The sequence below is a fragment of the Hoplias malabaricus genome, chromosome 13 (genome assembly GCF_029633855.1).
Source record: "Hoplias malabaricus isolate fHopMal1 chromosome 13, fHopMal1.hap1, whole genome shotgun sequence".
Classification (NCBI taxonomy): domain Eukaryota; kingdom Metazoa; phylum Chordata; class Actinopteri; order Characiformes; family Erythrinidae; genus Hoplias; species Hoplias malabaricus.
Window position 1 is genome coordinate 21,822,375 of NC_089812.1, and position 27,838 is coordinate 21,850,212.

Consider the following 27,838-nt stretch of genomic DNA (forward strand, 5'->3'; position numbering starts at 1 on the left):
ATTATTGTGTTTGTTGGTGATGTAAAGCTCACATGGAACTGATGGCACTCAACATGCATTAACGGTGCCAGTGGGCCTTAGTCACCAGGGAGGCCAGTGTGGACAGGGCCCAGTGAGTAACCTTAGTGGTTATGGGTTGGTTAAATGTTAAACGATGGATGATAGCAAAAATGTTGTGGTGGCTGGTAGGAAGAGAGTGAGCTGGGCCCCTAGGTGAAGCTCTAATGGACTGGCATTGGGTATTTTAGATCTTGTCTGTGTACAATTACAATACACAAATCTTTACATATATTTAATGTTCTCAGTGCTTTTGAGTTTTTAACTTTGTTGAAGAGGTTTACGTAATGATTAATTTTTCAATTTGAATAAGATTTATTTTATTTTCTCATTGGCATTTATGTGTATACATTTTACCATAATATATGAAAAGTTTGAAAAGAAAAAAAAAAAAATATATATATATATATATATATATATATGATTTAATATGAATCAAAATATGAATATATCAAAAAATATGAATATGAATCAAAACACACACACATATATATATATTTAATATGATTCATATTAAATCAAATTCTCTAGATATACCCCAAATAAACTGGCAAAAATACAATTTTAAACAATCAAACAATCAATAATTTCTATATGATCACAAAATGTACAGTCTACATCAAGTTCTTTTTTTTAAACATGGCATGACATGTTTGTAAGTTGTATTTGCAAATAGTGTTAATAAAGGCGTGTGACAGAAATGTTTGGATTTCTATGAAGCCTTGCGGGTTACACCCCTTAAAATTAAATTAATGAAGGTATAAAAACCTAAAAAACTGGTCTTGGATTTGATGTGATTTTCAGAAAATTAGCTTCATTGCAGGACCTGATGATGAAGGCTGTCCTCTAGTTTATCACTGACATCCAACACAGTGTGCAGCTCTATCTTGTGAGTGGGCACAGTGTTTAAAAACTCCAGTATTGCTGTGTCTGATCCACTCTGTATTAGCACAACACACACTAACACGCCACCACTACATCAGTGTCACTGTAGCGCTGAGAATGATCCACCACCGAAATCATACCTGGGTATTAGCTATCTTAAGCCTAAAGTTGAAGTCTGTTCAATAGGAATCTCATTCAGCTCTGTTCTTATTGGACAGGCTTGACTTTGGGCTTAAGTTATCCCCCCTTGTTGGCTAACAAAGTATGCAGAGCAACAGATGGAATACAGTCTGTAACTGTAGAACTACAATTTCTGGATGGCTTTAATGTTATGGCTGGTCTGTGTATACGTATATGAGTGTCCCTGATTAAACAACGATGGAAATAAATAAATAAATAAATAAACATCGAAGTAAACATAGCGTCACTGATCACGTGACGGAGCGTGTGATAGTGGGCGGGGCCTCGACGGCAGGGCGGAAGGAGGGCTGCTGTTGTTTTGGTGATTTATCTTTTTATCATAGAGGCAGAAACAGCGCGGGATGGAGGCCGGGAACCGCAGGGTAAGTGAAGGATGGACGGGGCAGTGTGGAGCGGCTTTTGGGGATGGGCTCGGGGCTGTTGTTTTCGCTGCTGTTTGGATCCGATCTGGACCTTAGGCTCTGATAGTGAAGCCAGTGACGTCACATGTAGGTTAAGGCTCCGGCTGATCTGTGTGTCCATTTTAGCTCCGTTTTTAAGTGATTAAGTCTGGTTTAAAGACATTTAAAAACCCAGGTCCCTCAGTTTATCTGGTTAAACTCTAGAGGAATGTCCCAGGCCTCGGATTTACTAGAGAGATCTGTTTATATGGAGCCTCATTTTGTATCTGTTTTTATTGTTTTATTAAGTAAAGAACCTGTTTATCAAGGGAGGGGTACGACACCAAGAAGGATTTCTCAGTTAGACAGGTAAGTTAAACCCAAAGTTGTGGACTGTCCATTAGGAATCTCCCTCAGCTCTGTTCCTATTGGACATACTTGACTTTGAGCTTAAGTTAGCTGGTTAAACTGAGATTCCTAATTTGTATTACACCCACAGGATTTCTTAAGCCTTAAGTCAAGCCCTTCCAATAGAAGTAAAGCTGAGAGACATTCAGATTTGACATTCCTCAACACTGGATTTAAGTGAGCTGGCTAAACCAAGAAACCCTGCTTTTCCTCTAGTAATTAGACACCTTGGACTTAAGTGGTTATCTGAGAAACAAGTCAGGGGAATCCCACAAAGCATGATTTCTCAGTAAGCCAGCTAATTTAAGCCCAGATTTGAGGACTGTCCAATGGTTACCACCTTCAGCTCTGTTCCTACTGGAAAGGCTTGACTTTGGGCTTAAGTTAGCTGGCTAAGGGAGAAATCCTTCTTTGTGCAATAGCCCTCAGAAGTGTCCAATAAGAAAAACAGGGGTTCGGGACATTTCTATTGGACAGTCCTCAACTTTGCACTCAATTTATCCGGCTAACTGAGAAATCCTGCTTCATGGAGTACCCCCCGCCCCCGGCAAGACATATGCCTCAAGTATTATAAATGCAATTTGACTTCTTAAGTTATCTGGCTCTAGTTAGTGGACACTTTTGCCATGTTTCTTAAGTTCTTAAGTCTGGCTAAACTGATAAAACCATACTTTGTTGACTTTTTACCAGCCCAGTACTGAGAACTCAACATTAACAGGAATGTTTAATGGGTCATTGACCTAAAATAAAGGTTATTGATCCTAACACTAACCCTAAGGACAAAAAAGTTGTTGTTAAGACCAAGAACTGATTTCATTCACTTGAGGAGTAGCTTAACATGAGTAAGGTGAAAAGTGAATGAGAAAAGCATGTGCAGAGTCATGAATCCATCTTCTGGTTAGTGTTTCTCAGTTAAAATAATGTGTGAATAGGAACTAAATATAGAGATGACAAACAGTAAGGATTTCATTCCAATTCCCTGGCTTCTCTAATCTCCCCCTCACTGATCAGTGGAGCATCACAGGGATTTTGAAGCAGTAAATGTACAGTAAAAATGTGTTTTTTCTTTAAGTAAATGTACTGGAAAAGATGTAACTGGCTCCTATCCATCTCTCAGCAGGCCTAATACTACAAGTATAACTGTTGAAAGATACCCGATTTATAAAAGAGAGAGAAATCTAAGAAAATGATCTTGGTCTTTTTCCCATGTTAATAATCCTTAGCTGACACTGGGCTGCGACACTAAAGAGTTGATCTAGAAGACAGTATACAGGGCAGAGAGGCTGGTTTGGAGTTGTACATATGTCTGGGGATTAAATAAAAATCAGATTAAGAATATGGGAATATTGAAATAGCTCCAGCTGAGGTGTACTGTTGACCCTGAGTGCTAGTACTTTCCATTGGACTTATAAATCACACATGTGAGCGTGAGTCATGGTCTAAATCACCTTGAACCCCGTCCCTGCTCCAGTCTGAAGGTTGTGTGTGTGTGTGTGTTTAATCACAGCTGATCTTTGAGAAGGAGGGGGTTTACCTCCACACCAACGCCAAAAGGAGCAACCAGGACACCACCATTCCTGGATTCATCCGCATTGTAGAACTGGTAAGAGATACAGATACAAAACCATCCACCGTCCATAATTATCTGGACAGGCCTTCCAAAGAGTGAGCTCCCATACTGTAACATTAACATGAATCATGTGGTGCATTTGCAAGTGAAACACTGACAAACAGTAGCTGAGTACTTTCTCTGGTGGAGGGATGGGGAAGTGAAACCTCACGGTGGGTAGATGTTACTTTTCCCCACCCACTGGTGCATGGTGATGTAAAAAAAAAAAAAAAATAATAAAAAAAAAAAGCAGAAGATAGTTTAAAGGCAAGAATACATTGTATTTTGATGGAGACTCTGTGAACAGCAGGGATATGAGCAGAGACATGAACTAATGAGGTACATTACACAATTAATACGTGTTTTATATTCTAAAGCTACATACGAGCCAGTGATTACTTTTCCCGATACAAAGTGTGGCCTGGAGGGGTGTATTGTGGAGCAGGGGAGCTGTGTTGTTTCTTGTAATGGAGCTCCCTCTAAACCTTTGGGATCCAAACTTACTTACTGAAGATGATCAGAGGATCAAATATGTTCCAATGTATACAGTTGTCATATATATCTTCTCTTAACTCTCTCTGAGATGAAAGTGTAACTAAGGACTGTTGAAACCCTGACAGGACGGTGAGCCAATTTTGGAGTGGAGCCCGGTTCAGGATGAAGGGAAGAACGCTCCTGCGGTTTTTTACGCCAAAAAGGTACAAATGTTATTCCAGTATATTGAAGTATAAGAGCTTTAGAGGAATTACTGAGTGTTGTTAAATCTTACTTTGACCCTTCATACATTACAATGCAGTCGCAGCCGCGTTCTGCTGTGTGTTCTGATAAAAGTTCTAGGTGTGTGTATGTGTGAGGGTGTGTTGCCCTGTGAAGGACTGGCGCCTCCTCCAGGGTGTGTTCTCGCCTTGCGCCCAGTGATTCTGGGTAGGCTCTGGACCCACCGCCACCCTGAACTGGATAAGGCTTACAAAAAATACTACTTAGTGGTACTTTAAGTGGAAACCATCCATGCAGACCGTGAACCTGACTTTCTCACTTCTCTTTGACTCTTCCTGTGTAATTCTGTTGTGAAAGGAGGGTGAAGGAGGGGAGGAGGAGACCAAGTTTGACCCGGGGTATGAGCCTGACTGGGCTGTGATCAGCACAGTGAAGCAGAGCAGAGAGAAGGTGCAAGCTCCTGTCAGAGAGACAGGTACAACACACCTACATCACCTGAATACCTCTGTCCACACCCAGGATCAGGGCTGGGCTTTTCTTTATCGCAGGAGAATTCTTTCCAAACTGTGATGCAGTGACACTGACGTGGTGGTGGTGTGTTAGTGTGTGTTGTGCTGGCGTGAGTGGATCAGACACAGAAGTGCTGCTGGAGTTTTTAAAGCCCTCTGTGTCACTGTTGGACTGAGAATAGTTCACCGACCAAAAACATCCAGCCGACAGCTTCCTCTTTCACTGATGAAAAACTAGAGGATGACCAACACACACTGTGAAGCTACAGATGAAGTACTGTCTCTGACTTTACATCTACAAGGTGGATCAACGAGGGAGGAGTGTCTCACAGAGTGGACAGTGAGTGGACACAGGGTTTAAAAACTCCAACAGCACTGCTGTGTCTGATCCACTCTACACCAGCACAACACACAGTGTCACTGCAGCGCTGAGAATGATCCACCACCCTGTGAGGATCCTGAGGGTGTATCCTTACAGAAACAATCGTTCACTTTTAATGAGACAGATTTGGTCAGAAGCCTGAAAAGCTGCTGTGTTGTAACCCATCTGGTGGGTTTCTGTGTGTCCTCTGTGCTCAGGTCATTGGGGCTCGTTCTCTCTGCCTCTGACAGAGCTGTACTCTCTACGGCGAGCTCGTTTCTCCCTCGGTAGAAACTTTATGGTGCTGACGAGTCGAGGAGGAGACCCTCTTCCTCCACTGCACTTCCACAGAGGAGGAACCAGAGAGCTGCTCAGAGCCATGCAGAGATACATCAGACTCGCGCCGTCAGTATACACTCAATACATTTCTCTCTCTCTCTCTACTCACTCTTCATACTCTCTTTCTTTCTCAAAAAGAATGTCTCACACTCTCTGTTCTGTCTCTCTCTCTCTCACTCACTCACTCTCTCTCTCTCTCTCTCATTCTTTCTGTATTCATCTCAGTTTTATTGACATGATATTGGCAGGATATTTTTGCTGTGTCATGTCAGGTCAGGCCAGTACCAGTTTGTTAGTGATGATTCTACGTGAGCTAAAATGAGCTGTGTATTTATTGCTCTCGCAGGTCTCCAGTGGATGGACGTTTGTTTCTGGCGTATCCTCATGACTCCGGTGCTCTCTCTCAGTCGTTTGATGAGCTGCAGTTATTTGATGACGCCAGTTCAGACCTCGTCTCTGTGCGTAAACCACTCACGCGGTTTTGTCTGTAAAGTCAGTAAAAGTACTGTCAGTATATAGCACTGTTAAGTATTTCACAGTCATTCCATGGCAGCAAAAGCTCCACTTCCCCGATTTATAGAAAAACAAAATAACATACTGCAGTTTAAGAATACATTAAACAGAATGCTGCTGTAAAATTACAGCTATTTTTTTACAGTTTTCTTACTTGAAACATGTCATTTTTGGGTCTTAATCCTTGTTTGGGTGTTTTCTATACAGAGGTTCATCCAAGACCCCTATGCCACCACTTTTGGAGGGTTCTCCAAGGTGACAAATTTCTTCAGAGGGGCCCTAAGACCCCCAGAGTCTCCTTTACACTCTCGCTCAGCACTAGACCCACAAATGCCCCACCCGTCCGACGACGAGCCAGGCTTCGAGCTCATAACCTGCGTAAGAATTTGTTTATTGTTTCATATTTGAAATACAGGGGGGATGAGGAGTATCAGAGGAAATTGCTCCACTCACAAATAATGGAATTAAATTCCATTATTATTAAATATTAAAATAAACATTGCTGATGCAGTTGAATCAGTTGAGAAATGTTGTTTTGTATTGTGCCAGCAGGGGGCAGAGTTGGGGCCTCGGCCAGAGGTGACCAGGGGACAGCCTCTGGATAACTGGGAGCAGTTTCTGGACCCTGAGGGCCGTGTTACAGATCCACAGAAGGTCAAGGAGCTGGTGTTTAGAGGGGTAGGTGGATAACGTTGACTGATTGACAGGTCGACAAGTTGTTTACTAAAATCCAAAGAGACCTGTGACGTTCCCTTGATCCATACAGACATTCTGACGGAAAGCAAGGCAGTTTCTAAAACACGGTCTGAGCTATTTTTAAAACGGGACATTAGCCTGAGACAGCCTTGAGCACGGTCGGTCAGGAGGCTGGAGGAGAGGGTATATATATTTTAACTGAGGGCCGGCCAAAATCTATATCATAACATATTCTTAATTTTGGTCGATATGATATAAATCTGATATCTATATAAACAACATAAAATCTACTGAAAAACATCTAAGAACAAACAAGAAACCTGACATCACCATCAAACATTAACCTCTTGTCTTTGTCAATAGAAATAATTTTAAAGCAAATTTAAAAGTGAAAGCTGAACTGATGACAGCGGCCTCTAATAACCTTCGGTCAGTGACAGATGCTGTAAATAATGCATATTGAAAATGAAATCATATCATTGTTATTGAAACATTTTATATTGCGATATACATTAATATTGAATTAGTGCTCTTTTATTTAACCCATGTGGGTTTTTTTATTATTTTTTTTTTTTTTAAACTGAAGCATGTCTTGACCCCAGAACTCTGTTCATCCGTGGTAAAAAAAAAAAAGGGTTAGAACACATCCTCATTAATGCTCAGACACTAACCTCAGGAGAAAACACTAGTCTGGGCGAAACAATATCACAATTAATTGTACATTTTACCACAATTCCGATTAATGAGCGATTATATTGTTGTTGTATTTGTGACCCTCATAGTTCAGTGATGAGGCTTGTGCTGTGAATATGCTCCAGTTTTAAAGCTGGGATATTTCTTGTTCCTCTCTCGTTTTCTGAGCACTGTTTATATTTGGTGTGTAATTGTGCTTTGGCTGAAACTGTTTTTACTCAGTGTTTACATTTGACTTCCTGTTGTTCAGTTTCATTATTATATTATTCTTTAATTATAGTCAAAATGCAGCACATCCAAACCACAGCTGTGTTTTTCTTTGGTACGAGCTCGAGTCACTCGGTCAGCCTCTGTGTGTAGGTTGCTTCCATGTGGCAGATAGGAGCTGAATCATGTGACTACAGCTTTGTAGTGTGGTTTTAAAGGGACAGTATATGAACCCACAGTGGGGACAGAATAATAATAATAATCAATATAACTGATACAGACAAGATTATATTGATTAGAATTTCTGAAGGTCGATTTTGATTAATTGCCCAGCCTTACTAATGCTAGTTAATAGACTAATCAATAAGCAGTGTGTCACAGCCCTGTTTCCATTAGCACTGTTAAGCTAACTTTTTGAGTCTTGAGTCAATTCAATACTTTGCTCAGTAATTTGATTTAAGGAATGGGGGCAGTGTGATGCTGATGGTTGGTGTCCATTTGCCAGGGCATTATTCCTTCTCTGAGGAAGGAAGTGTGGAAATTCCTGCTGGGATTTTATCCCTGGAACAGCACGACCAAAGAGAGGGAGGACATCATCAGAGTCAAAACGTGAGTGTTACTGTCTTATAACATTTGTGTTGTGGCTCAGGGGGCAGCATTAGCAGGGTCTCGGGCTCCTGGGTTCAGTGCCCACCTCAGGTCACTGTCTGTCAGAAGTGTGTTGTGTTCTCCCTGTGTCTGCATGGGTTTCTTCCAGGTGCTCTGGTTTCATCCCACAGCCACCACAGGTGTGTGTGTGTGTGTGAGAGAGAGACTGGGTGAATGTTTGATGCACTGGTGCTCTGTTCCACCATTAATGTGGTTCAGGTAAATATCATGTTAGTCTGAGTAATGAATATGTTGCCTGTTTATAAATGCTCTACCTGTCCTCTGCAGGGATGAGTATTTCAGGATGAAGGTTCAGTGGAAATCCGTCAGTGAAGAGCAAGAGATGAGAAACTCCCTCCTGCGAGGATACCGCAGCCTGATTGGTTAGTTCAACTGCTTATCAACCTGCTGGCCAATTAAATTTTTTTAAAGGAACACAATGTAATATTTTTACTTTAAAATGACAGCTTCAAAATCATTGTAATGCTCTGCTGAGGGAGAATAGAGCCACTGTCCTTGGTTGTCTGGGTTTAGCACTGCAGAAAACGAACTATGTAACTTCTGAAGGAGGATAGGGACCCCATCATCCCCAACTGATTTCAGTACAGTGCTGTAAATATGACTGGACTACTTATAAAACAACTTTGTGTTTATAGATAACACCATGTTACAGTGGTGTTAACTTGTAAAAATTTGTAAAAAGGGGATGTTATGAAAAGATCACGTTCAGGGCATGCGCACATTAATGTGTGTAAATGGAACCCACCAACCCACACACTGTGAAACAAGACCACCCAGACAGATTTCTGAGGGACACCCAAGTGCAGACCCATTAGACTCAGACCAGGTGATTTAGGTTAGCGACTTGCACAGTGCTAACTGCTAAATGCTACAGACTCCCATTACCTTCCTGTACCTTTTTGGCTGTTCCTTGTGCTTTGATGTTTGATGCATCGCTGTGCTATGATTGGACAGAGCGAGACGTGAACCGTACAGACCGTCAAAATCCCTTCTTCTCCGGAAACGAGAACCCAGGCCTGAAACTTCTCCACGACGTGCTGATGACCTACTGCATGTACAACTTTGACCTGGGTAAGTCTCAATTCCACACACCGCAGTTACACCCCTCCGCCACTGAGGGGCACTGTTTCTGTATTAATATTGGAGCACATCTATCTCTCTCTCTCTCTCTCTCTCGTTTTTGTTCTACGGTTTCTGTGCTGTCAGAAGCAGAACTGCATATTGATAAAACGTATTTCCGGTCAGGTTAAAATTGCTAATTTATTTTAGTGCCAAAAGAAAACTGGAGTCTGGTGAGGACTGTGATGTGGTTTTGTTCTTTTTAAGTGGTTGATAAAGGTTGATTTGTTTTACAATGCAGTGAAACATCTAGACGGTTCTGAGAGTTTGTGGGATAATGGGGATATGGGGGTGCGCTTTTTCAACATTTCTGCTGGGTCTTAAAATTTACTCTCCTTTTAACTTGAAACATGAAATGGCAAATTAAGTTTAACAGTATTTTATGAGATTATGTGTTATCTGTTGAACTGATGGCTTAAATAAAGTCCAGTTAATACTCAACTCAGGACGGTACACTGGAGCAGCAGGTAGTGTTAGTCGCACAGACCCTCTGTGGGCCTCGAGTCCTGGAGGTTGTGGGTTTGCGTTCCGCTCCGGGTGACTGTGTGTTAGGTGTGTGGTGTGTTCTCCCTGTGTCCGCGTGGGTTTCCTCCGGGTGCTCCGGTTTCCTCCCATGCTCCAAAAACACACGTGTGTTCCCGCCCTGTACCCAGTAAATCCGGGTAGGCTCCAGACCCACCGCGACCCTGAACTGGATAAGGGTTACAGACAATGAATGAATAAATAATACTCTACTCTGTTTCTCTGTGTAGGGTATGTCCAGGGTATGAGCGACCTCCTGGCCCCTCTCCTCTTCGTCACACAGAATGAAGTGGAGTCCTTCTGGTGTTTGACTGGCTTCATGGAGCTTGTGGTCAGTCAGAATATTTTTGAAAATATTTTTTTAACTCAGAAGCAGGCTTTTGTTAATTAAATTACTGAACACTGATGTCTCCAATTTATTACAAACTTTGGTGGTGAGAGCTAATGGGACTCGTGTAGTGAATATCATCTTTAGCTCTTTGTGTGTGTGTTTGTGTTCAGCACCAGAATTTCGAGGAATCGCAGGAGGCCATGAAACAGCAGCTTCTCCAGCTCAGTCTCCTGCTGAGAGCTCTGGATCCAGAGCTCTGTGACTATCTCGGTAAAACGCACTCACGCACACTTGTATGGACACTTGTAATTAGAGGTGAATTCAAATTATTTTAGACGCGTCAGTGGCTGACTCGGGCGTTCAGCTGTGTGCTCACAGTTGTTATAAACTTTATAGAAAAGCACAAAGCAAAATGAAATGCTCTGAAGCAGCTGCACATGAGCCTAAGTTCAGTATGGCCACTCCATGTGTGAATTAGAGGGGGGGAAATAACAGAACTAATGTGAGCTTTTTAAACTTTCAGTCAAGTGGCTGGAGAAAAAAAAACATTTACGAAGTAAGAAATATTAGTATCTGCAATATCTACAGACTATTCATTGCTCATAACGTTTGTGTCAACTTATTAATGCTAAAATTCAGTTTATCTGCTGCTGTGTGTTGGAAAAAGCTTGTTTTGTTGGAGAGGTGGGAGTGGCTAGGTCTTTACTTTAATTTACTTTAAATATTTTTAAACTCTTAACATTTTTACGCAATTTTAACTTCAAAAAACCTTCATAAAACTGCATTTTTAGAATTGTTTTAATTTGGATTTGTTTTGTTAGGAGTTCAAATATGTTTAAAGCCATTTTGTGTAATGTATAATTAAAAATCAAAACATTCTCCTACTTCTGTCATTTTATGGTAAGAGTTGTCATTTTATTCAATAACATATAACATCTATGTATTAGGCAAGTAAGAAAATATAAAAGCAGCAGAAGACTGTGTTGAATTGTTTTCTGTTCTTGGAGATAATATCATGTCCAAACGTACGTGTAAGTTTAGGTTTATACGATTTATGGGGATCTCAATGTTCCTGGTCTTGAAATTAGTGTTTTGATGCATAATTTGTAGTTTGTTTTTTAATATAAAACAACAATGGTCAGTTTTAAATCTACACAACAGTTACCATAAAAGACAACAGAGCAGGAGAAGGTACATAAAAATACGCTTATATTTTTTGTACACTTAATATTGGATACAGAGAGCTGACTATATTAAATTAAATTGAATATTAAATCATATATGTGTGTTTGTGTGTTCGCGCCAGATTCTCAGGACAGCGGTTCTCTGTGCTTTTGTTTCCGCTGGCTGCTCATCTGGTACAAGAGAGAGTTCCCCTTTGAGGACATCCTCCACCTGTGGGAGGTAACAGAAAATACACAAATATGTTTGATCTTCATTGTCACCACTGTGTAGTCTCTTATATAAACTGAAAGCACCCCACCTCTCTCTCTCTCTCTCTCTCTCTCTCTCTCTCTCTCTCTCTCTCTCTCTCTCTCTCTCTCTCTCTCTCTCTCTCTGTGTGTGTGTACAGGTTCTGTGGACCCGTTTGCCATGTGAAAACTTCCATCTGCTGATGGCCTGCGCCATTCTGGAGTCTCAGAAGGGGGAACTGATTGGATCAAACCATGATTTTAACACAATACTGAAGGTATGTGTTATGTGTGAGAAGGTGGAATAGTGTGAAAACACCTAGGAACTGCCTCAGCCTTGGTCCTGTGATCTGGACAGGGCTTTTTTCTCCATATTGATGCCACAGCCACCTGTAACTGGAGGACCGAGAGAGAGCAATGGGCTTTATGCTGTTTGGGTGAGCAGGATGGCCCTCTGTCACTCAGAATGATGCGTGGGCAGTTAGTGTTCTCCTCCAGTTGTGTTGTGTTAGCAGCAGTTAGGAACCATGTGGTGCAGCTTCACTTGTCTCAGAGCAAGCATGGGCTGCCTGCACCCTCTGGGGTTCTAGTGGGTGGAAATGGGAGAAAATGGAATGAAAACATAGTGAAGAGGGTGTGTGTGTGTGTGTTTTGCAGCACATTAATGAACTGAACATGAAGCTGGATCTGCAGATGGTGCTGAGGGAAGCAGAGGGAATCTACCTGCAGCTCACTCTGTGCAAGGTGAGAAAACACAGACATACACGTCAGCACTTTGCAGCATTTCAGCAGTGTGCTCTGTTCAACTGTGGAACTAGCCTTAGCCTTCATTAGAATTGCCTCGCTTTAAATATATTTAGAAAATACAGAAGTCTAAGGCCACCAAGATTTAAAAAATTCTGAAGTCTCTCTCTTTCATTCTCTCTCTCTTTCTTTCTCTTTCTAGGAACTACCAGTGAAGGTGCAGGAGGTTCTGGGAGTGTGTCTCCCCTCCATTTCTCATGATATTGCTCTAGAGTCCGAGTCCAGAGAAACAGACACACTCCTCACACACTCAGAACCTCGTGGGGCAGCTGCCTGTCAATCAAACCTCAGCCACACACCACAACGCTCACAGCCCACTTACCCATAATTCACTCTCAGCTTAAAGGCTCACTCCAGCAGTCTACAGTCCTGCTGTATATGTGTCGACTCCCAGTGACTCATGACTCCAATTCCTATAGATTCCTATTTCTAGTGACAGATAAATCAACTCATAACAGAGCCTTGAGACTTGATTCATAACACTGTGTCTCCACACTTGACTCTGACTCGCAGTCAGACTCTGAATCTCAGAGTCTAGTCACAAATCACTGGGATGGGAACTGACTCCATTTCCAAAGATTTGTGACTCAACTCAATACCCAGATGACACATTGGATAATTCCAAGTGACTCATGAATCAACTCATTTTGGCGACTTGTGAGTCGACTCAGAGCTTCATCCAAGTGACTCATGGCTTGGACGAGATTCCAAGAAGACTGTGACTCAGCTCGGATTCACATGCCTCGGACTCACATGCTTAGTTCCCACTGACTGGACTTGGAATACTAATGTATCCAAGTGATTTTAGACTCCACTTTGTTTTGATTCCCAGTGACTTGTGACACGACTCAATGCCCAGTGATGCAGGGCTTGACATTCGACATAAATATCCCTTATAGATGAAGCCAGTGGGCAGTTTCTGAATTGTGTAAATGAGTATTATACCTGTGACTATGCATTGCACTGTCAGTGCAGTATGTGTTAATAATAATCAGTTTTCCGGTACCCAAAAGGTCCCAAATGGACGTTCTGAACTTACCATACAACATTTTGTCTGAAATAAAGGGCATTCTTCAGGACTTTGTTCCTCTGCATTTACTGCCTCTGAGAAGGCTTTGCACTCGAACATTGCTGTGGGGGTGAGGATTAGGATCAGTTCTGGATCCCAAACCCCACTCTAGCTCCATCACTTCAGAGAATAAGGCCCCACTGCTCGACAGCACAATGCTGTGCGGCTTTACAGCCCTCTAACACATGCTTTGCATTAGGCAGGTGAACGTAGGCTCATGTGCAGCTGCTCCAGAGTGTTCCATGTTTGTGTGGAACGATGGGTGCACATTAAATAGATTAATTCAGTAATTAGTAGTGGTTGTATACAAATATTTGGCCTGAATTCAGCCACTGCCCCCTGATTTCTGCTGTAAGTGAATTCTTGAACGTACACATGGTGAAAAAATACACACGGCACATGCAGCAGACAGAAAACAGGTTAGAAAATGTAAAAGAATATATATATTAAGCTCGGGCTAAGCCTTATGGGATGCTTGTGAATGATTATGAACTCATTGGTGGTGTTGTGTAGCTGAAAGGGATGAGTGCTGCGAGCGAGTGAATGCTGGACTTTATAAAACTGTATTTTCATAAGAAGGGATGAATAAGGAAATCACTATTTTATAATTAATATTTTTATTATTGTTACTGTTATTATTAAAAAAAACAATTGGAACTGTTTGGGACGGTATGTGAAATGTCAATCGAATCAAATAGCCGTGATTTGGCTACAGTTTGACCTGTATTTAAATGATAAGGATGCAGGGTGTCTTTTATATGTAGCACGATACAGCACCCCCTTCTGGAGCCATTCCTAACAGTAAGGGTGTATGTATGTGTATAAAATAGTACGTGAATGTGCCAGTATATATGTGGGTGAATGACTGAGTGAGTGTAATTAGTAGGTGAGCAAGCCGTGAGCGTGGTTGGGTGAATGAAAGAGTGAATAAACTACAAACCTGTTCCATGAGGTGCTTTGCATCTTAAAATTCCACTGGCCCAAAGTTGTGTCACAGCTTTCAGTTTCCCACGTTTCCCACTCTGCCACCCCCCCCCCCCCTCTTCTGGAACAGTCTGTGTTATTATCACTGTGTGTTAGCGATGAAGGGGCATTGTGCGGAGACCCTGAGGAGAGAGTGAGTTTTAAGAACAACTTTACCATTTACAGCTTTGGTTTTTATGCTTTCACTTATGTTTCCAACCGCGCATTAATTCCCCGTAAATGCTAACATTGCTGGTGATGATTTAAAGCTAGTCACAGCATGATGTTAGCATTATGCAATTTAGATTGTGCTGACTTGCCTTTAAGAGCTTTCTTTTGACCAATTTTGGGTGGAGTGTTCCTCTAAAGGGGTATTCCACTGGTTTAATAAGACGAAGATCTGCACAGTGCCGTGTTTGAGCTGTGAACAAAGTGATGGAGAGAGTTTGTTTAGGTGTGAAGTGGTTAATTATAGAGGAACTTGTGAACTCTGAACTCTTTCCAGTGGCAGTGAATGGGACCAGGTGTCTCCAGGTTTCCAACACACATTCAGCGTGGTATTTCCTCTCTGCCACCAGCAGTGACCTCCACACATTTACTAGAGCTTCGTATGGAACGGGGAGGATGGGGAAACTGGGAAATCAAAAAATATTAAGTGTATTTGGAGGGCTGTTTTTACTGAAAAGCTTTTTTATTTTTATTTTTTATTTTAAGATTTAACATTTTAGAAAAAAACTTTATTAAACTTTTTTTTTCTCAAAAGTCATTTCATGAAATAACTCAGAAGCTTATAGAGGTGGACGTCTGGTTCCATTCACCACCGCTGAGAACAATTCGGATTAAGTTTCTCTAGAAACACCAAACCAAAGCACCATCACTTCAAGTTTGTACAGGTGCAATTCCCCTTTAATATTTCTGCTGTCTGATGTGTAGCTAACATTTAAATCATGCAGTTTCATGTATTTATTTCATAATCTATGGTTTTATCCTATTGTTATTATGAACCATATATATGTCTCTCTCTCTCTGTCTCACTCTCTGTCCCTCCCTCCATTTTAGGGTAAAAAGGGTGACTCATTTGTGATAGCATTTCTTTTTTTTTTTTCTACATAAGCATGAGAACCCGGCGTACTCTAATAAAAACATGTATACATATATAAATACAGATATATTTTCTTTGTTGTGTGGTTAACCATGGCTGTATGTGCCCTAACTTTAACGATTCTATCTGAAATAAACTGTACACAGATGCTGTCTGCCTTTTTGTTTTCACGTAATGTAATATTATGTTTTCTTCTCTTTTCTATTCTCTCTTTTTCACGCCCTTTTCTCTCCCCCTCACTCCTCCCCCCCTCTCTGGTCCTCTTCAATCTGTTGATCTTTTACAGCCTCATAAATAATAAAGTGGCTCTGTGGCCGTCTGCCCTTTTCACCATGGAGAGATGCTCCTCCAGATAAAGCCCCATTATTAGCCATTAGCTGAGGATTACATTAAAGCTTACACGCTGCTTAAGAGGGAAATTCATAGACAAAAAGCACGTCTAATTCCCTAATACTGCCTTGGTAAAGACTTGTGGAGCCCCTGAAAACTCCTGTTTCATTCAATTAGTCATTCACTCATTTTCTGTAGGCCACACAGGGCACCAGTGTATCGCAGCCCAGACAGCGAGCATATATTGGTCCACTGGCGTAAAAAGGTTGGCACACCACTGACTGTAGACCACTGCTGGTCCACCACCGGACCACTCAGATTACTGTCCTGTACAGGATGTAACTCATGTTTAATTATTACCAACAGCTCCAAGAGATAAAACAATGAGTATAAGCCTGATACAAAATGTTGATATTGTACTGGATTAATACGATTTACTAATGTAATTCATAAAGAATAGTAAAGAAGGAAAATTTTTGGACTGTGAATGGGGAAAGTGTTAAAATGTGGCCTTTTTTCTAAAGTTCTGTTTAATCAGCAGTGGACCCCCCACCCCCAAAAAAACACTAGTGGACCTCCAACTTTGCCCCGGCTCCTTGCTCTCAGGGAGGGTGTTACACACTCACCCAGTCACTCACACTCACCCACTCACATCTGTGGACAATTTCACACACCCATTCACTCACTCACATCTGTGAAAAATTTCACACACTCACCCATTCACTCACACAACTGTGGACAAATTCATTCACTCACACACCTGTGGACAATTTCACACATTCACCCATTCACTCACACAACTGTGGACAAATTCATTCACTCACACACCTGTGGACAATTTCACACACTCACTCATTTACTCACGCACCTGTGGGTAATTTCATACACTCACTCATTCACTCACGCACCTGTGGACAATTTCACACACTCATTCACTCACACACCTGTGGACAATTTCACACACACTCATTCACTCACTCACCTGTGGACAATTTCACACACTCATGCACCTGTGGACAATTTCACACACATTCATTCACTCATGCACCTGTGGACAATTGCATACACTCACCCATTTACTCATGCACCTGTGGACAATTTCCCTCATTCACTCATGCACCTGTGGACAATTTCATACACTCACCCATTTACTCATGCACCTGTGGACAATTTCCCCCATTCACTCATGCACCTGTGGACAATTTCATACACTTACCCATTCACTCATGCACCTGTGGACAATTTCATACACTTACCCATTCACTCATGCACCTGTGGACAATTTCATACACTTACCCATTCACTCATGCACCTGTGGACAATTTCACACACACTCATTCACTCATGCACCTGTGGACAATTTCATACACTTACCCATTCACTCACACACCTGTGGACAATTTCACACACTCACGCATTCACTCACGCACCTGTGGACAATTTCACACACTCACGCATTCACTCACGCACCTGTGGACAATTTCACACACACTCATTCACTCATGCACCTGTGGACAATTTCACACACACTCATTCACTCATGCACCTGTGGACAATTTCATACACTCACGCATTCACTCACGCACCTGTGGACAATTTCACACACACTCATTCACTCATGCACCTGTGGACAATTTCACACACACTCATTCACTCATGCACCTGTGGACAATTTCATACACTTACCCATTCACTCACACACCTGTGGACAATTTCACACACGCATTCACTCACGCACCTGTGGACAATTTCACACACTCACACATTCACTCATGCACCTGTGGACAATTTCACACACACTCATTCACTCATGCACCTGTGGACAATTTCATACACTTACCCATTCACTCACACACCTGTGGACAATTTCACACACTCACGCATTCACTCATGCACCTGTGGACAATTTCACACACTCACGCATTCACTCATGCACCTGTGGACAATTTCACACACATTCACTCATGCACCTGTGGACAATTTCATACACTTACCCATTCACTCACGCACCTGTGGACAATTTCACACACTCACGCATTCACTCATGCACCTGTGGACAATTTCACACACACTCATTCACTCATGCACCTGTGGACAATTTCATACACTTACCCATTCACTCACACACCTGTGGACAATTTCACACACTCACGCATTCACTCATGCACCTGTGGACAATTTCACACACTCACGCATTCACTCATGCACCTGTGGACAATTTCACACACACTCATTCACTCACACACCTGTGGACAATTTCACACACTCACGCATTCACTCACGCACCTGTGGACAATTTCACACACTCACGCATTCACTCATGCACCTGTGGACAATTTCACACACACTCATTCACTCATGCACCTGTGGACAATTTCATACACTTACCCATTCACTCACACACCTGTGGACAATTTCCCACACACACTCATTCACTCACGCACCTGTGGACAATTTCACACACACTCATTCACTCATGCACCTGTGGACAATTTCACTCACACACCTGTGGACAATTTCACTCACGCACCTGTGGACAATTTCATACACTCACCCATTTACTCATGCACCTGTGGACAATTTCACACACTCACGCACCTGTGGACAATTTCCCTCATTCACTCATGCACCTGTGGACAATTTCACACACTCACGCACCTGTGGACAATTTCACACACACTCATTCACTCATGCACCTGTGGACAATTGCATACACTCACCCATTTACTCACGCACCTGTGGACAATTTCACACACACACTCATTCACTCACACACCTGTGGACAATTTCACACACACACTCATTCACTCACACACCTGTGGAAAATTTCACACACTCAGCCATTCACTCACACACCTGTGGACAATTTCACACACTCAGCCATTCACTCACACACCTGTGGAAAATTTCACACACTCAGCCATTCACTCACACACCTGTGGACAATTTCACACACTCAGCCATTCACTCACGCACCTGTGGACAATTTCACACACACACTCATTCACTCATACACCTGTGGAAAAAAGTTATTGTTTGTAAAATACAGGCACTCATTACATATTAGTTGTTAGTTTCAGGAGATACTTCTGAGCAGATTACAAACACAAAGGATCTGAAAGGATGCTGATTTGTTAATAAATCTGCCATGAGAAAAGGAAATAGACACAAAAGAAGAAACAGCAAATACATTCTGTGACTGCACTTTGGAGGTGCGTCTGCTCGGTGCCTTCGCTTTGCATAATGCTAACGGTTAGTGACATTAGCCTCGTGGCTCCAGTGCAAAACTAAGGAAAACTTCAGACACCAAACATGTGCTGGTTAATCGATGGTGGTGGGGGTGGGGGTGGGGGTGGGGGTGCTGGGGTGTCGTGGCGGTCTACATTTGTTTTGCTACCATACTATCACTTTCAGACCTCTTGTCAGTCACACCATCATCACACACACACAGCAGGTGTCTGACTAGGGTTAAAAGAGCGGGTAAGTGGGGGTCACTGTTTCCCACTGTCGCAACAAATGAGGCAAGAAATGAGGGGCGGAGAGACCCTCCCACTCTAAAAGAACCCCATATTTGCCCCAAAACACTGCTCTCTCTCTGTCTCTGTCTCTCCTTAGAATACAGCTGCCACACATGAATTTATTACGGCACTTAAACAACACAGTGCCGTTACTCCCTCTTTTTCTTTAGGTCCCCCATCTCCCACACACACACACACACACTCAAACCCACTCCCCCTCCCCTTTCACCACTTGACCTGACTTTGCTTGACTTGGGCAGAGAGAGAGAGAGAGGAAGGAGAAAAAAGTGTTAGAATAAGAGGAAAGACAAAAGATAGATACAAGGAGGAGTGAAATAATCCAAGTAAGTGGAGGAGAATGGAAGAGTGACCATCCAACTAAATCTGCTTTCAGCTGCGAGAGAGAGCGAGAGCGCTCTAAAGCTGGTTAAACACTTTTTATGTAAACAGACTGAAGCTGTGTTTTGTGTTAATTCTGGGAGTAAATCAGTTCAGAAAAGAAACCCATGCACGCACACACACACACACACTATACAGAGCAGGGGGTCCAGCAGGATTAGCATCAAGTTCCACTGGAATTAGTGTCTGATTCTATATTTTACAGACACTTTGAAATGACCATTAATCTGTTACTAATACATTCATCTGCTGTTTCAGTAAAATGTCAGGTGTTTTATAACAGGTCTATTAACTACTATTAACTCATATCTAATGCAATAATTCATCCTGCATTTCAGGTTTAGGAACAATCAGCCATGATATTAAAACCACTAGGTGGGTCCCCCTTTTGCCATCAAAACAGTCCTGACCCTTTAAACCCACACTCCACAAGACCTCTGTGTACAGTGGCAGCTGGCACTAAGACATTAGCATCAACTTCATCAAGATCTGTAAGTTGCAAAGTAGGGCCCAATTGATCTCAATTGATCAGACTGAGATCTGGGGCATTTTAGAGGCCAAGTCAATATCTTACTTCTCTTCAAACTCTTCTTCATGTTCTTCAAATCATTCCTGAACAGTGCTGAAAGAAGCCACTGGCTTTAGAGTATAACTTTGGCATAACGGGAGGTACTTGGCATATGTCAAAATAACATACACATGGGCGCCAGGACCCTAGGTTCACCAGCAGAACACTACCTAGAGCATCACACTGCCTCCTTCCCCTCAGGCACATGAATGAGCCTTAAAGGCATTGTGTAAAAGGCATGATTTTAAACCAGTTCAATTTTAATAAAATTCAGAGATTATTTTCTCATTTGCTAGCTCTGTGGTCTGTTTGCACACTGGAAGAATCTCAGCTGTTTGGACAGAGCCCTGGCTTGGTAAATGGGAAACAAAAAGAAAAATGCGTCTCATTCCAAAATGCTCAGGCGCAGCCGAGAAACGGCATCTGGAGGCATTTGCTTTGGAGGAGAGAGCTCAGAATGTTAGAAAGCATGAAAAGAGATGAGGATGTTGCTCTATTCCTGCTCTGTAAGTGTGTGATATTGACTTATTTGGGCTGTCTCAGATGTATTACTCAAGGAAGGACTGACTCCAAATTTACCAGACTGCTAACTTCCCATGAAAGTAAACGCAGACCAAAAGTGCTACAAAACTAAACAGTTACAAATGAGTTCTGTGGTCAATCAAACAGTGAATAAAAACCTAGAGACAAGTTTAACTTCAACCACCAACAAGATACAGTCGCTTCTTACTTAAACACACCATTCCACCTTAAACAAACAGGAGGGAGTTTGTTTTGCTGTCAGAATATGTTGCCTTTACGCAGCCATGACACTTTTGCCAGTTTGTCAGTTGTACTTTTTGGTCCTTGTTCCAACCACCTTTAGTTGGTACAAACCACTGCAGATCAGGAACCCCCCACAAGGCACCAATCAAATCCTTCTGACCTGATTTCAACACATCAGCTTTAACAACTGACTGCTCACTGACCTGATACTCACTCCAGCAGGTGCCACTGTAACCAGAGCACACTTCAGGTGTTTTAATCTTGTGGCTGATCATTGTGTTTACACAGAAAGTGTGTGCAAGATTCTGTAGCATCTCCACCTCTTTCCTCCTCATTACTATAACCAAATGAATAACTAGGCCCACATTAAGAGAATAATTAGCACTTGGCCACAAGTGGAGACCCTTTTGTGCTGCATACTGTGGCCCTAATGAAACATATGCTGCGTTTAAATACAAAGCAAAATGGTCAAGCATTCAGAGCAGTGAGAACAAAGAGCTGGACAAAACAAGGTCTCTTGAGTTCAGTCATTACAGGATCTGTGTCCTTAATGAGGAATAAACGGGTCGTATTTCACTTAGAGACCAGCCTCCTGTAGGAGCAGCAATCTCAGAGCATGTGTGTGTGTGTGTGTGTGTGTGTGGGTGTGTGTGTGCGCGCTTCTCCTTGTAAGGAGCAAAGTGTCTCCACAGTGCCAGAAACCATAAAGCCCCTTTAGATACAACTTTAGATACACACTGATCAGCTATAACAACATAATTATGGCTGTTGTGCAGTCTGCAGTGCAGTTCTACATCCCCAGAACACATCATCTGTCATTTAAATACACTTGGAAACAGATCAACAGGTCCAGTGGGCAGCAGTGGACTTCACACTCGTACAAAGCAAGCATCTGTGTAGGTCCCCCAGGAGCCAGGGGCCACTTCCCTAATGACAGTGACGGACCTCTAGGGTTCTCAGCTCTGTTCATTTTCAGTTTGAAGCATCTTGCTTGTTGTGTTTAAATGTTGTAACTCCATTCCTAAGTTTGCATATTAATTTAGGGATATGGAGCACACCAACACACACACTGTGAAACAAGACCAGTAAACAAGTCAGTTTTCTGTGTGCAGAGGTCTGTGTGCAAGTCTGAAAATATAGGATAAAACGAGCCGTTCTGATTCTGCTCTGCATCTCACGTCGAGCGCAGAGACTTTAGAATCGCCCCACCTCCTCGACTGAGTCTGTCCAATCACAGCGCTGGACCCACGTTTATGTGAGAGCAGCAAAGCAGACACAACAAGCGTGGAGAAATAAGAGCACGTAAAAACGGAGAAAACAAGAACGGAGAAGAAAGAGAACAGTGTGAAAATGACTAAAAAGCAGAGCTTCTGCTCCTCGCTCCTCACTGCTGGGCACTCGGGGTCGGGGTGAATATCGAGCGGCTCATTATCATTTAAAGAAACAGGCGCTGGAAGCTGGCATTCTGAACAGGGCTGTTTATACAGGGGGAGAATGCTGTTGTGGGGTTTGATCCTTGTGGGGTTTTGACCAATGCAGCTCACAGATGTTTCATTAAGAACCAGAACTGTGTTCACTACTGGAAATAGAGGGAAATATTTCCCCTTTAAAGATTTATACATCATTTAACCACATCGTCTGCTCCTTACATCATTGGCAATATAAAAATGGTATAAGCTGACAGTTCCATTAACTTCTATTCATTGAAGTTAATCTGACAGCGACAATGTGTGTGTGTGTGTGTGTGTGTGTGTGTGTGTGTGTGCAGCAGAAGGCCAGGAGCTGGTGTCTGACACTGATTTGTAAAGGCAGACAATACGGCTCATTGACCTGCTCTGCTCCACTGTCTGTTGCCCCACTGCCTCGGACCCCCTGCTCCGCCCTTTAAAATCTACACCAGATTGCCACTAGGAGAGGGAGGGGCCTAGTGTGTGTGTGTGTGTGTGTGTTATGGAGAATGGTAATGGGACACTTGTTGCTTTGACAATGAGATCCCAGGGAAAGAAGAGGGGGGCTCAAGGCGGCACGAGAGCGAGCGTGAGTTTACAACTCGAAACAAAAGCTTAACTCCGCACCGTGTGTCTCCTCGCGGTCAGATCACCTTTCACAAATCCCCCTCCATCTGCTACTGTTACTCACACCTGCAGACTGACCAGTGTCCAGGGTGTGATTTCAGTAAAGCAGGACCAGGCATTCTTTATGGGTCTGAATAACGAAGGACGGTATTTTAGGTTAAAACCTTTAGGAGACACTCAGATGTGTGACCTCCTGTCTTCAGCAAAGAGACATTTCCCCACACCCCCACAAGAGAAATCTTTTATTGCTCATAAGTTGCTCTGTAATGGCTCAGGAAACGTTATCTTAAATTTTCTTAGGAGAAAAAGAATGAGAAAAAAAGACACATTTGAGAAGCAGGAGACTTTGTCTTTCCATCTGATCTCAGTGTTGCCGAAGAGAAACTACAGAGACATTAAGGAGATCTCCTTTTAGTTTTTTCTTTCCTCTGGGTCCAAGGTCCAGTTCTGGAAGTTGGTTGCACTCGATGCTTGGTCTGTGTCTGTGATGCTGAGGTCTGGGCTCTGGGGCGGCCAGTCCACCATTCTGAGAAATCTTCTTTTGAGTCCATTTCTTTTTCTCAGCGTGGGAGTCCTGAGTGCTCCACGTCCTTTCAGACCCAGAGAGCTGAGCTGTTGTTCTGACAGTGGAAGGAAGAATGGAGCTGGGTTATCTTCTGTGGCCTAAAAGTAAGAGAAAGGGGCTTGGGACAAAAGGGTCTCTGACTTGGTCCCCTTAATTGGCAGTAAATGTGGGGCAGTGGGGTGAAGGAACAACGCTGTCTCCTCCCTCAACATCCATGGCTGAAATGTCCTTGAGCAAGGTACCAAACACCCAAGTGCTACCTGGGCACTGAGATGGCTGCCCACTTCTGTGTTTGTATATGTGTGTGGGTGTGTGTGTGTGGGTGTGTGTGTGTGTGTTTACTGCCACATTGTACATCGTGCAATTACAGTAAAAGCACATTTACTTTAATATTAAAGTGCTAAAGGTTCAATTCAATTTTTTTATTACAACCTTTCAAATATAAAAAAATATTAATAAAAATATGAATAACATAAAACTTAAAATTGGGTGAAAATAAAATAAATGAAGGGTGGTCTCCAACTGTGCAAACTGGCGTTTAACACAATGTTTTGCTCTGTCTGTCAACAAACACTCTCAGCCTTCATTAGTCATTCCCATTGTCAGAGTTAGGAGGTGACCTCTCTCTCTCTCCCTCTCTCCTTTTTTCTTTCCTCACTGTCAGTGACAAGCTGTTGCTGTCCCTCTGGGCCACTCCCTCTCTTGTCTGTGCTCTCTCTCTCTCTCTCTCTCTCTCACTCTCTCTCTCTCTCTCCTCTCTCTCTCTCCACCTGTTGACTCCATTGTTGAGTCGATGGCATTGTGCCTCCTTGTTATTTTTCTCCACTTTCTTTACACACCCCTCTTTTATTTCTCACTTTTTCATCACCCTCCTCTTTTCTCTCTCTGAGTGTATATAAGGAGGCCGGCAAGAAAAGCCAGGCCAGATTCACAGCCACAACAACACACAACACCTCTCAGAGCACCCTGCACTAACTGGGACACACTTTGAAAAACTCACAGCTCCTACTGCAGTGACTGGACACACAACCTTGTTTGTGCCTTCCTCTGAGCACAGAAGTAACAACAGGTCCATTGGACAGCAGTGGAGTTCAGAGGTGGACAAGGTAAGCAAGTGTAAATGTCCCCTAGCAGCATAGGGCCACTGCTGTGATGACAGTGGGGGACCCTTGGGGCCTTTTAAGACTTCAGAAACAGCTCTGTTCATTTTTAGTTTGGTAGAAGAGAAGCTTGCCTGTTGTGTTTAAAAGATTAGACCAGAAACCAAAGAGTTAAGCTTGTGAACCGATTCTCAGAAAATATTCAGTTAAAATTGTTTCCTCAGTGGTGTCTAGATAGATGCAGCCAAAGGAGTGTTTCCATTGTTCAGGCCTTCAGTGGGTGAACTGAAGGCCTGTAATAAATACTAAATGCTGGTTTTAGATAATTGATGGCAGAATTGACCAATCACGTTTGAGTCTACAGTTGGTGAGACTCATTTTGTGAGCTCTGGATGTGCCAGATATATCCCCAACTTTGGACAGTAGTCCAGTCAGGTGTTGGGCAACTTTCTGCAGCACAGTGGAATGGAACTATTTTTTTGGGGCAGATTAATTTGCAGATATTAAAATGTGTGTTTGAAACACAGGATTTACTGCAGCCGAATCACAGCCATTACAATTAGTGACCACCACTTCTAATCGCTTATTTCCAGTCTTGTTATTAATGACCGTTTCCTGCCCTTGCTGCAGGGGTCTGGATTCATAACTCTCAGCACATTCTGGACCAGAGGGGATGTCTGTCTCTCTGTGGTGTGAGGAGGAGGAGAATGTCCAGCTGGTTGGTCAGCGAGAATCCAACTCTGTCAGAGCCTCACGAGACCCACACGCTTCAGGACTCAGGGTCATCCAGAACCTGCTGCACTCTCAGGACAAATACCTGCTCTCTCCACTCTACACCTCCCTCATCCAGAGGAACCCCAAACAGAGAGAGGAGCTGGTCAAGTGGATGCTGGAGGTACTGACCACTTCAAACACTCCTAAAATGACTGTTTATATTTACTTGTTACACTTTAGAGAGTGTACTCTTTAATAATAGTTCATTCAGTAATCAGTATGAATTATTTATATATACTACACTGTTTACTTGTAATTACTCAGCAGTTAATTAATTATTCAGTCTCCACTATTAATTATCCATGATCTACAACTAATTATTCAGTAAACATTATGAATAATTTAGTTACCACTATAATTTAACTACTACAAAATACTCTAACCAGTATGAATTATTTAGTAGTTACACATTAACACTTTCTCTCATTCTGTCTATCTTCCTCTACCCCCCACCCCCTGTGCTGTAGGTGTGTTGTGACTGTGGTTGTGATGAGCCTGTCTTCCCATTGGCTGTTTCTCTTCTGGACCGCTACTTGTCCATCTCTCTTTCTCTGCCATCCTCTCCACCCTGCCTGGCTTCTGCGTGTGTCCTGGTGTCCTCCAAGCTCGTGGAGAGTGAAGCGGTCAGTGCGGACTCTCTGTGTGCTGCCGCCGACTATGACTTCTTCACCTCCAACCTCAGGGTGAGTCTCTCACACCTCTACAACTCAGAAGCACTGGACAGAGGTCCATAAATAATGAAAACACACCTCTACAGAGAAAACACAGACTGGACACTATTGAGACATTGTTTTCCTCTTGTCCAGGAGATGGAGCGTGTGGTGCTGGGCACTCTGCGCTGGGACGTGGCTGCAGTGACCCCTCAGGACTTTATTCCTCATTTGCTGTCGTGTCTGGAGGAGCTGGAGGGAGAGGAAGAGGACAGAGAGTTCTTCTCCACTCTGAGACGCCATGCTGACACTCTGGTGGCTCTGTGTGTGTGTGATGCTCGGTTCTTGGGCACTCCGGCCTCGCTGGTGTCCGCAGCAGCCATCAGCTCGGCTCTCCGGGGCCTGGATGAAAAACGGCACAGAGAAACCGGACACATGACCTCCACCCTCGCTGCACTGTGTCAAACGGATTTGGTAAGCCTGGGACATTTGTCATAAATTTGGCAAATATTGTATTCATTATCTTCTGCTAACAATAACAAACTGTTCTTATAAAGTATTGAACTCTAAAACGTGATCTATAGCTTTAAAATCATTGTAAACTCGAGTTGCATGATTATAGTGATTTAATGACATCACAAAAGCCAACTGTTTATGAATATCAGCCATTTCAGCCAACAGCCATTTAGCAACGCCCCCTTCACACTGATGAATAACAGAATAAATAAGAATAAACATTTTGTGTTTTCCAGGCTGTGCTGCAATGCTACAGTGAACTGATAGAAGATGCTCTGAGAGAACGGCTAAGAAACAGCAGAGAAGTGGATGAGGAGAAGGATGGAGAGATGGAGGAGGAGGAGGAGAGGTCCAGCACACCAACCGACCTGAGAGAAATAGACTTCTAATAAGCAGGAATTAAAAGCCATTTAAAGATGAAAGTGCAGATCTCAGTGAAACTGATACTATCTAAATGCTGTCTTATCCAATTATTTAATTCTAATTTAATAATTATTCTTATTTATTTGTTTCTATGAGGTATTCAGGTGCCATATGTTTGTGTTACTGCCGTTTTACTGTGATTTCTGTTCTGAACTACCTTTATGCTGTGTGGCAATTTTGCTGTGTGAGGGTCTGTGTTATGCTGTAACATGTTAATTTATACATTATTGAATTTATTTATTTCTTGGGATGCTATAATTTGTATTTATTTTATGTGCTAATCTTTACTGTTTGACAGTGATGAAACTGATGAAATCTATTTTTGATTAAATCATATTTTTTATCTATTTTCAAATAATAAATATCATTGACTGTTGTTCTGGTGGTTTAAATGCCTTAGTGGGGTTATACCCAGTCTGACTGTGTTCAAAGTGAGGATGGGTTTTAGGTGTGTTGTTACATGTGATATTAGTGGTACCCAAGTGGGCCAACTACATCAGACATACGTGGGCAGCACACTAACTCTCTCTCTCTGTGTTCTGCCCATATTGGCCCTATATTTAACCTGTGAGGCCCTAATATAACCTGT

At 42.6% G+C, this 27,838-nt stretch overlaps 2 protein-coding genes across 3 annotated transcripts; both read left to right on the forward strand.

Moving 5' to 3' along the window:
* The first annotated feature begins 1,381 nt into the window (after positions 1–1,381).
* On the forward strand, positions 1,382–15,708 carry tbc1d17 (TBC1 domain family, member 17). Of its 2 annotated transcripts, none has more exons than XM_066642161.1 (17): positions 1,382–1,505; positions 3,439–3,534; positions 4,161–4,238; positions 4,615–4,732; positions 5,346–5,532; positions 5,813–5,924; positions 6,187–6,357; positions 6,529–6,657; positions 8,081–8,184; positions 8,512–8,606; positions 9,199–9,315; positions 10,116–10,216; positions 10,387–10,486; positions 11,523–11,620; positions 11,790–11,906; positions 12,286–12,372; positions 12,575–15,708. In XM_066642161.1, exons 1-17 carry the CDS (start codon positions 1,485–1,487, stop codon positions 12,758–12,760), a joined length of 1,917 nt encoding a protein of 638 aa, XP_066498258.1. In that variant the 5' UTR covers positions 1,382–1,484; the 3' UTR covers positions 12,761–15,708. The 2 variants fall into 2 exon arrangements, with proteins under 2 accessions (XP_066498258.1, XP_066498259.1); XM_066642162.1 differs by having other exon boundaries at positions 6,532–6,657.
* Positions 15,709–25,559: 9,851 nt separating this feature from the next.
* ccndx (cyclin Dx) lies at positions 25,560–27,215 on the forward strand. The gene is made up of 4 exons (XM_066641545.1): positions 25,560–25,781; positions 26,128–26,343; positions 26,467–26,784; positions 27,063–27,215. Exons 1-4 carry the CDS (start codon positions 25,560–25,562, stop codon positions 27,213–27,215), a joined length of 909 nt encoding a protein of 302 aa, XP_066497642.1.
* Positions 27,216–27,838: the final 623 nt, after the last annotated feature.